We start from the raw sequence: 9,685 nt of genomic DNA on the forward strand, positions 1-9,685 counted from the left end.
ACATTACATTCGAAATGGATTCAAACAACGGAACTTAACCCGCCCACATTGCATGGGTGGAATGTGAACAAAGCAAAATGTACAGAATTACGACAAATGTGATATGCGATTTGAGTGATGAAACGGCTGGTATCGACAACCTGCGACTCTATGATGAGACTTGAATCAGAGTGGCAAAGGAAACCATTCATCAGAAAAACGGGGGAAACAAAATATAGATGGCCCTGTTGGGAACGAAGAATGCAAGACGCTATTCGAAATAGTAAAAGGGCATTTAACTGATTAGATGGAGTTGACAGACCGTCCACCTAATGGAACACAAACAAGCTTAAGCAAAGGCCAGGCAGGTTATTCCTAACCCAAGAGGAATCTTGGGAAATTTTGCACGTTTTCAATGACACCATACGGTGCAAACAGCTGTGGGATATTATGCGCAGATTTACGAGGAAAAGGGAGGTCACAAAGGCCGCTAGCTGTTTTCAAACATTGATGGTGCTATTATTGCTGATCCTGACGACGGTAACAAATGTGGGAAGACACTCTTTCAATACATGTGCTTCCACGAAACTACCAACCAATATTAGGAATCGTTTTTAAATGAACTGGTACAAGAAATGCCAACTTTCTTCTGACAACAATGAGGTATTAACGCGTTTTCAACGTGGATGAGCTCCAACAGTCCATACATGTGTGGAGGAGGAAACATCATCATCAAACATCAACATCAAACATCAAACATCAAACATCAGGCAGTGAGAATCCATTGCGATTTCTTCAAACATTGAGTGACAACCAGTGAGAGGAAGTCTCGAAAAGGTCAGTGAAAATGGAAAAAAGAAAATGAGACAAAGAAAGGTTCCATATCACTTGAAATCCACGCAAATGGGAAACAGAGAACTCACGAATGAAAATAAGGTGTTCTGAATGTACGTCAAATGCAAACATGATTTGTGTTAACTATGAATGGATATCCTGACTTTACTTATATTTTTACGGACGGTCATAAATGTTCGGCGGTTTGGTGCTGAAACCGTGGCTATATCTCAGCAATGAAATATGTGAAAAGCAAGGGATCCCGAAATGTGTAATATGCACTGATTTTGTCGCTGGTCAGCGCTAAAAAATCATTATATACCATCTGGCGGCAGTCTGTTAAACGAAGGACTTGAAACCCAAAGAGGATACAGTGAGTATTTACGATTTGCATCGCCGAAGAAATCATTTCAACATAGAGGGGACGACCAATAAACACTGAAAAACGGTGAAGGAGAATATAGGACATGGGACTCCTCAACGAGGACCAACCGGCGCGAAGAAATCATCCTATGCAAACTACGACAAGGATATACAAGATGCACCCATCGTTCTTATGGACCGACAACCAAGACTACCTGTGAGAACTGCGTATGCCCTCGAAACAGTACACGTATGTCAGTGGAATGCCCCATTGTTCGCGCGTCAGCGACGACGTATTGTTACATTTGTCAAAATATAGAAACGCCACCATGGTATGAAATCGCTAATCGGCAATGATTATCCGGCGGTATTGACGAAGTGTTAAATCGCTATGCCTTGCAAGCTTTTACAAGAACTATAGTGGCAGGGGATGCTTCTGCGTGAGCATGTATGACAAACCTGAAGCTGTATAAAAGTGTGGTCTATAATGTGTAGTGTATGCGGTTTCTTTTTGTTTCCTTTCGTTCGCCATGCAATATGGTAGGTGTGCATGCTGTTTATAATGATTTCAAGTTCATGCGATGTCACAAATGTTGCGCTCGGGTTTGTGAGCATAGGAAGTGGTAATATGGTGAATGGTGGTATGAAAAACAGTGATTGATGATAGTCTATATCTATCTCTCTTCTATCTATATCTCTCTCTCTCTATCTCTATCTCTCTATCTATCGCTCTATCTCTCGACTTTCTCTCTACTATATCTCTCTATATCTCTCTCTCTCTCTCTCTCTTCTCTCTCTCTCTATCTCTATCCTCTCTCTATCTATATATCTCTCTCTCTCTCTATCCTCTCTCTATACCTCTATCTCTCTATTATGTGTGTGTGTGTTTGTGTGTGGTGTGTGTGTGTGTGGTGCGAGAGGAGAGTAGTGTGTGTGATGTCTGTGTTTTGTGTGTGTGGTTGTGTGTGTGTGTGTGTGTGTGCTGTGTGTGTGTGTGTGGTGTGTGTGGTGTGTGTGTGTGGGTTGTGTGTGTGTGTGTGTGTGTGTTGTTGTGTGTGTGTTGTGTGTGTGTGTGTGTGTGTGTGTGTATGTGTGTGTGCGTGTGTGTGTGTCTGTGTGTATGATCATGTACATGTGTGAGCTGGCTTCTATCTTGATTATTTTGCTATAACTTTATGTTGCTTTGTAGTTTAGCATTAACAGTCATTTGTCATTTGTCCGTCCCGGTGGCTCATTAATATTTGTCTGTCCCGGTGGCTCAGTTGGTTAGAGCGCCTGCCTTCCGGTGCACCCATCCGTGGCGGGGTGAGTTCGAGACGCTTTAGGGCACTCGCTATTTGCCCTTGACAGGTATGGCCTGCGGCCGGTGGCAGCGGTCGCGCTAAAGGTCAGTTGACGTCAGAGGGCAGGGCGGACCGTGCCGAACATTGCGGCACGTCAAGCTTTCGCCACCAAATTCTGCCGTTGACGTGGAATTGCGCGATCGGATGGTAGGGGTCATGGCTCACACAACAGGCACTGCTTGGCGTGAGCTCTGATCCCGGAAGTCCATCCATTCAAAGGGTTCGGATTAAATCTTTAAAAAAAAAACACAACAGGAAAGACTCCGTAGCGATGCGAAAAACGATGAAGGACCTGCGACCAACTTGTCGGACTGAGCGAACCGTAAGCATATAAGCGAACTGATTGACAGGGTAGCAATACGTATATATTTAATTGCGACGCATGATGAGCACATTCTGTGCCGGAGTGCTGACAGAATGAGTTGCTGTAATTTATCACAAGGTGATGCGTGCTTTGCTGCAGTACCTCAGTTGTCAAACAAACATGCATTCCACCGCGATTCATGTCGTGTCCTGTGTCGTTGAAGTTGCGAGATCTTGTGTTACTGTTTGAGTGTGGAGCGAACGACGTGATCGAGGGGATCAGGCCTGTTGGTATAAATGAGTAGTTTCCTTGTATGTAGACACAGTGACTCCTAATTATGTACCTCGAGATAGTATTAACTACTGAGTACTAATACATCCTTTGCACGAGTATCCATCCCGTAGCCAAATCTTCCATTTTTTTTGCCATTCTTAGTCTCCATAATATACCAAAAAAAAGCTGCAGGGCAAATCTGAATTGAATACAAAAGGGACGCGATGAAGACAACTGAAAACGGACGCTCGAGCCCAGGACGCTATGCGTCCTAATCCAAGACAAGACAAGGTCTCCCACCACCATGTCCGTCTCAATGTCCCTCCGACAGCCGACTGTCTGTGTTACGGTACTGTCTGAACGTTTGAACGTGCCTCTGCTCCGGCGAGGTTGGTGCTTTTAAAAGGCCGCCACCTATTCATCGTCTTAGTGCGTATGCCCGGAACGAGCGCCCGGGCCTAGCGTGACAAACAAAAACCGTACTCGCACATTGAAAAGACAGCATGTGGCCCCGCGGCGGATAGATATGCCGCGCGCCACACTAACAGCGGTGTGAAGTTTTAGACTGATCCTACGGGCAACGCTGCACGGCAAAAAGGCCCCAAAGCTGAGCGCCTTGTTGCTCAGTCCCACCCTCAAGTGACTTGTCGGTGGGCCCTCGCCTGCAGTTCACGAGCCCCACCCTGTCGGCAACCCAGCATACACGCCTGCCGGGTGGGAATTTTGTTGACTGTTTCCCTGTGTTTCCAGATTGGACATGTCATTAAATTCCGCTGAATTTCTCGGTGCGATGGCGATAACGAAGACTGCATCTTCTCAAAATGAATGAGGCATATGCAGCTTCCATCATTATTAAGCCTTGTCGTCTGACAAACACGAGCGCTGATCAGCTACTTCATGGCATTTCGCTGATGATCCCGCTTTTCGTGCACGCTTGGGTCTTGGTTGATCTGAGCGCGTTGGCGACCGCGAGAACTAAAATGCTTCTCGCTTGGCTGTACCTTTTATGTGAATGACCGCGTTAAAGTGACATGTAATGGCATGGATCATCAGAGCTTGAATTTTTGTCTTTTTACTTCCGCCGACCGGTGGTTTGGATTTTGATCGTAATTGCCAAAAACTGGCGGTATTTAGCTCACTGGCGCATGATTTCCACTAAACTAGGGATATCGTAGGAAGTCATCTGGCACCTCGCCGCCTGCCGTAAAGCTGTTTTGGGTGGGGGCGCGCGCGGTGTTCTGGGTGCGGCGTTGTGGTTGCGTGTACTGTGGTCATCTTCCCGCTACGAAGTAGGTAAGGACGAATGTAGCTCTATATTTACGTTTTTTCACATTTTACACACGAACCTGCCATTTCTTACCGCTCGGGAAGGCCGAGAGACCAGACGCATGGTTGTGCGGCGTTAATTGCGCCCATGTTTCGATTGTTCACGCCCAATTTTTTGTTAGCGTGTGTGCCCTAAGACGAGTTTTGTTGTCCTTAGAGAAAAGGTTTCATTCAAGCAATTGTAGTTTTCATCTGGGTGGTATTCTCGCTGTTCTCAGGCAGGTATATGTACAATGTATGACGTTGTTTGACCTCCTTTAAATACATTGCACCACTCAAGACTCCCTTGCCTGATTCTGGCAGAAATCAGTGGACATGATAATGGCTGACAGTTATGATTTGTGCATGTCTGAATCTCAATATGGCACTGTTTGTGCACCCATGCTTCCTCCCCATTTATGAGGCTCACGGATTTTTCACATGATATGACAGTTGATGTGAAGAAAATGTGAGTTAGGAAACTAATGGAGTGGGCACAAAATGACCACTGCAGTTTACATGCCAGAAAACACCAATGAACAACAAGAAGATTATGGAAAATGAACAAATCATTATCTTGGAAATATGAAATAGTTGGCTTTTATTTCATATTTCATTATAAATTATATATTGGTGATGAATGATGTCAGTCTGTCACCTTAACATTTAACATTTATAGGTTAATCATAAAGAGTATTAGCATCATGTGTGTTGCAGGCATATTCATTTACACATGATCATAAGCTATTTATCAGGTATAAGAGAGTCATCTCTAGTCATGCTAGCATTTGAAAGCCATCAGTTATATTCTGTTTCACATAAAATGGAGTTATGGAAAGATAAATGCTACATATTCCTAGATAATCATCTTAATCAGAATATAATTTTTTAGCTGATTTACTTTTATATTTTGCTCCTCATGTTTTTTCATGTCATATATGTGTTGTGGGAGTTGAAAATCTGCTCTCTACCTGTAAAGATAGAAGCAAAGCTGTTGTACCATTGCAACCCTTCCACCTGGGCTTCAGAGTAGGCATTTAGATTTGGCAATTAATTGCCTATTATGACCACCATAATTTGCAGGGTAATATTCTATTGTAATTAGTGTTCATGCATTTGTTTTGTAATATTGCAATGAAAAGAAGATAAATCATAAAATTATCTGAACATAGTAATGGCTTTCTGGAATGAGATTGACACAGATGAGATTGAGTGTGGTAGATCAGTGATTGTATGAGATCAAAACAATTTCATTATATCTCATGACTCCACACTGCTGCAATCCTGAGCTGTCAGACCATGACGAGGTAGTAAAATTTGAGCCTCTCTACCTTGCAGCTCAGCCTCCTGCAACTTATCACTGATGGGACTGGTTAACTGTAGACCTCAGTTACAAGATTGGTTGACTGTAGGCCTAAATGCACCAGGTATGAGATAGGCTAATTGTAGACTTCAACCTTAGAAGCTGTGCTTATTTGAAATCCAGCCAGGACCAGGAAGTAAGCCAATGTGAGGTTGTCTTTCAATGGTCTCTAAATTGTAAAATGACACAGCCCAAGTTCAAGAAAAATGGCACATTGAGCATGCTCAAGATTCAGCTACCTACAGCACAGTTTTCTAACCAGTTCTTCAGGGCTGTACCCATTGCCCATCTTTTGTACCCATTGCATTGCATTGCTGTACCCATTGCATTGGTGATTTGAAATGATGAATCTCTTATCTTGATGTGCCTGGATATTTGAATTCTAGAAAACAAAGCATATGTAGTTCATGGTGGTAAGATCTTATGAACTGAGGGGCCAAAAATGCTATTCTGAACATTGGTGCTCTTTCTCCACTGGTTTATGTCATGCTCTATGTCAGGTGCTGCACCATAGAGCTGCCATGTCTGGTGTGGGTCCTCAGTGGTAAAATAGGCAGTTGTTTGCATACTTGGTGCATTTAATTAAGCCTATTTTGACCATTGGTCAAGCTCAAATACCCACCTAGAAGAAGTTATACTGCATGCACCTTGAATTTGGTGGTAAAAAGGTCATATGATCAGCACAAGATGCCTTGGATTCAAAAACACTGGAAACCCCTGCTGTTACCAGCAGGGCCCATCCCTTACCTTGTCTTGACATGTCTGACTCTCATTCCCCCAAGCAGCCATATCTGTCCCCCATTGCAGCCATGTCTGTGTCCTCCATCCCCATGGTGCCATGTCTGACTCTCATTCCCCCCAAGCAGCCATATCTGTCTCCCCCCCCCCCCCCCCCCATTGCAGCCATGTCCATGTTCTCCATCCCCAGGCTGCCATGTCTGTGTCCTCCATCCCCAGGCTGCCATGTCTGTGTCCTCCATCCCCAGGCTGCCATGTCTGTGTCATCCATCCCCAGGCTGCCATGTCTGACTCTCCACCCAAGCACCTGCAGGCTGCAATGTCTGACATTCCTCCCTTGCTGCATCTACCCACCTAACTTGGCCTGCTGCCACAGCTGCCATGTCTGATCTCACCCCTGCCACAGCTGTCATGTCTGATTCCTTTCCCAGCTGCAGCTACTGTATTAGACTCTCTCCCCTGTCACAGTCACCATGTTTGGCTTGCCCCCCCCCCCCTCCCTCCCTCCTGCAGCTGCCATATCTGACTCACTCCCCCACTGCGACAGCTGCCATGTCTGACGAGCCGCAGCCGCCGGTGTCCGCCGACGAACACGAGCATGATGACGAGACAGGACGTGGGCTATGCTCCTCCGCCGGAGAAGAGCCTGAACGACCTGCTGTCGCTGGACACGGAAGACGAGAGCCTGCAGAAGTACAAGGCCACGCTGCTCGGTCAGGCCACTGCTGGCGGCGTCGTTGTCGGTGAGTGTCTGAAAGGAAGAGGGAAGGTGTGTGTGTGTGTGTTTGGGGGGGGGGGGCGCAGGACCTGAAGATCGCTTAACAAGAGATGTTAGCATGCTCCCAGAAAACTCCAGTGCCAAAGCAGCAAGGGAGGGGTCAGATTATCACAAACACCGATCCGCAAACACCGATCCAAGGCTCGACTTCTCCATGAATGTGTCACTTGTTTTTTTTTATTTCAAGTGTGGGTCAGCTCGGAAGATTGGTCAGGCTGAGCAAGTTGCTGGGAGTTCCAGCCCCTGCCCTGTTTCAGACAAGTCCATTACAAGCCGGATGATCTTGCGTCGCCTGGCTGCTGCGGCTTCTGGCGCAGCAGCCAGGCAGTCCGGCTGGCAGTCCTCCCCCGCTTCAGACAAGTCCATCCCGAGCTGAATGATCTTACATCGCCCGGCTGCTGCGGCTCTGACGCCGCCGGTCCTTCCCCGTTTCAGACGAGTCCAATCTCAGCCGGATGATCTTGTGTCGCCCGGCTGCTGCGGCTCTGACGCCGCCGGTCCTTCCCCGTTTCAGACGAGTCCAATCTCAGCCGGATGATCTTATGTCGCCCGGCTGCTGCGGCTCTGACGCCGCCGGTCCTTCCCCGTTTCAGACGAGTCCAATCTGAGCCGGATGATCTTGCGTCGTCCGGCTGCTGCGGCTCTGACGCCGCCGGTCCTTCCCTGTTTCAGACGAGTCCAACCCCAGCCGGGTGATTGTGCGTCGGCTGGCGCTGGTGGTGGAGGGCCGGGAAGACGTGGTGCTGGACCTGAGTGGTGACCTGGAGGTGCTGAAACAGCAGGTCAGAACCCAGCAGGGAACGGGATGGCAGGTGGTATGGGGACCAGAAAATCACGGGGGGAGGGAGGGAGGGGGTAGCAGACAGGTGCATGGCAGGGGGGGGGGGGGCAGAGCACAGCAGGTCACAGCTCAAGGAGTCGGTGTGGAAGAGGAGTCACAGGGCCAGATACTCCACTAGATCAGCTGTCAGCACACAGCTAACGAGAAGCTGGTCAGAGCAGCAGAAACAACAAACCAGAGCGCCGCTGCAGAATGTCTGGTCAGAGCACAGCTAAACGATTCGGCAGCAGAGGGGCATTAATCCCCACAGTTGCCTGACGGGAGGGAGGGGTTGGGGGGGGGGGAAAGCGAGGGTCATGATTGGCCGGAGGGTATCGACTGTGGTGTCTGACTCACGCGGTGCGGCGCGTCGAATCGATCGGAATCAGCTGCGAGTCGGAGTCCAAAGTGCGACCAGAGTCGCACCGCTGATGTGGCTCTTCGGTGTGGATCGATCGCAGCTGTTCGTTCGCTGGTTTAGTGGTCGTCTGATGTAATGGTCGTCCGGCGTAGTGATCGCCTATGTAGTGATCGTCTGGTTTAATGATCGTCCGGTTTGCAGACAGCAGGATACGTATTCGTTTGATATTGATTGCAATACTCGCGTGTATAGTTGCGTAGTCGTTTCGTCTCGGATGCGGCATGGCCGCCAACCATGCCTGCCCTCAGCAGCTTGGAATCGCATGCACCCCGCCGCCACAGCGCCAACCACGGTGTGTTTCTAGAATTACGCCAGCTGAGCGTCGCGTTGACCAAAACGCTGCCGAAGCATTATCGAAACATCACTGTGTTCGGCCGAAGTCATAGTATTGTCGTCGAAAGACGGCCGTGAAAATCTGTAAAAAATGCAACGCGACACGCACCGTCCCGCACCCTGTTATGGAGAGCCAGCGACTGTTAGAGGCGTTATTGACACTCAGGAACCATGGTGCAACGGGCTTCGAACCCCGACGTCGCACGTGGCAGCCGAAGGTGCTTACCATTCGGCAATAACACGCCCCGGGCGACGGAAGTCGGCGATCAATTTACGTGCGCCATATCCGCGACGTTCAGCGCACCTGTCTCGCCGCCAGACGGTGACCATCAAGGAGGGCATTCAGTACCGGTTACGGATCGAGTTCCACGTGCAGCGAGATATCGTCACCGGTCTGCGCTACACGCAGAAGACCTACCGCAAGGGCATCCAAGGTCAGTGGACGCCGCGTCGGGGCGAGAGAAGACGCCCGGCCCGGACGAACCCGGCCGGGCGACGGCGTTTGGAGGGGGGGGGGGGGGGGGAGAGGGGGCTCAGCTGGGCAGGCCGTGCGTAGGGTGTTGCCCTCGCGTGAAGGTATTATGTTGCCGCGGCAGGCTTACGGTGCCTTAGCAAAACACTGGGCCAGAGGTTTACTTGCTGTTTTTATGATTGGCCCGATGTTTCAGCCGCCAGCTTTCGTCTGTGGCTGAGCGGCGGCGGCTGCAGCGTTTGTTGATCGCGCGGCGCGCTGTCAGTCTTGTGATCCGTCCGTCTTGCTTCCGATCTGTTGTCGTGAGCCTCCACGGTCGGATCGGTTCCAAGAGAACTCTGCCCGGTTTTGTCCGTCTG

The 9,685-nt window shown here is 48.8% G+C and overlaps 1 protein-coding gene across 1 annotated transcript in view; it reads left to right on the forward strand.

Annotated features, from left to right (window-relative positions):
- The first annotated feature begins 4,301 nt into the window (after positions 1–4,301).
- The window catches only part of RhoGDI (rho GDP-dissociation inhibitor), a 17,824-nt gene continuing 12,440 nt past the window's right edge, over positions 4,302–9,685 (forward strand). The window contains exons 1-4 of the mRNA XM_037237789.1: positions 4,302–4,389; positions 7,050–7,245; positions 7,953–8,062; positions 9,174–9,326. Coding sequence (XP_037093684.1) covers positions 7,101–7,245; positions 7,953–8,062; positions 9,174–9,326 — 408 coding nt within the window. The 5' untranslated portion in view covers positions 4,302–4,389; positions 7,050–7,100. The remainder of the gene's footprint in view (positions 4,390–7,049; positions 7,246–7,952; positions 8,063–9,173; positions 9,327–9,685) is intronic.

Source organism: Pollicipes pollicipes, unplaced genomic scaffold (assembly GCF_011947565.3).
Source record: "Pollicipes pollicipes isolate AB1234 unplaced genomic scaffold, Ppol_2.1 Scaffold_7262;HRSCAF=8765_pilon_pilon_pilon, whole genome shotgun sequence".
In the NCBI taxonomy this organism is placed as follows: Eukaryota; Metazoa; Arthropoda; class Thecostraca; order Pollicipedomorpha; family Pollicipedidae; genus Pollicipes; species Pollicipes pollicipes.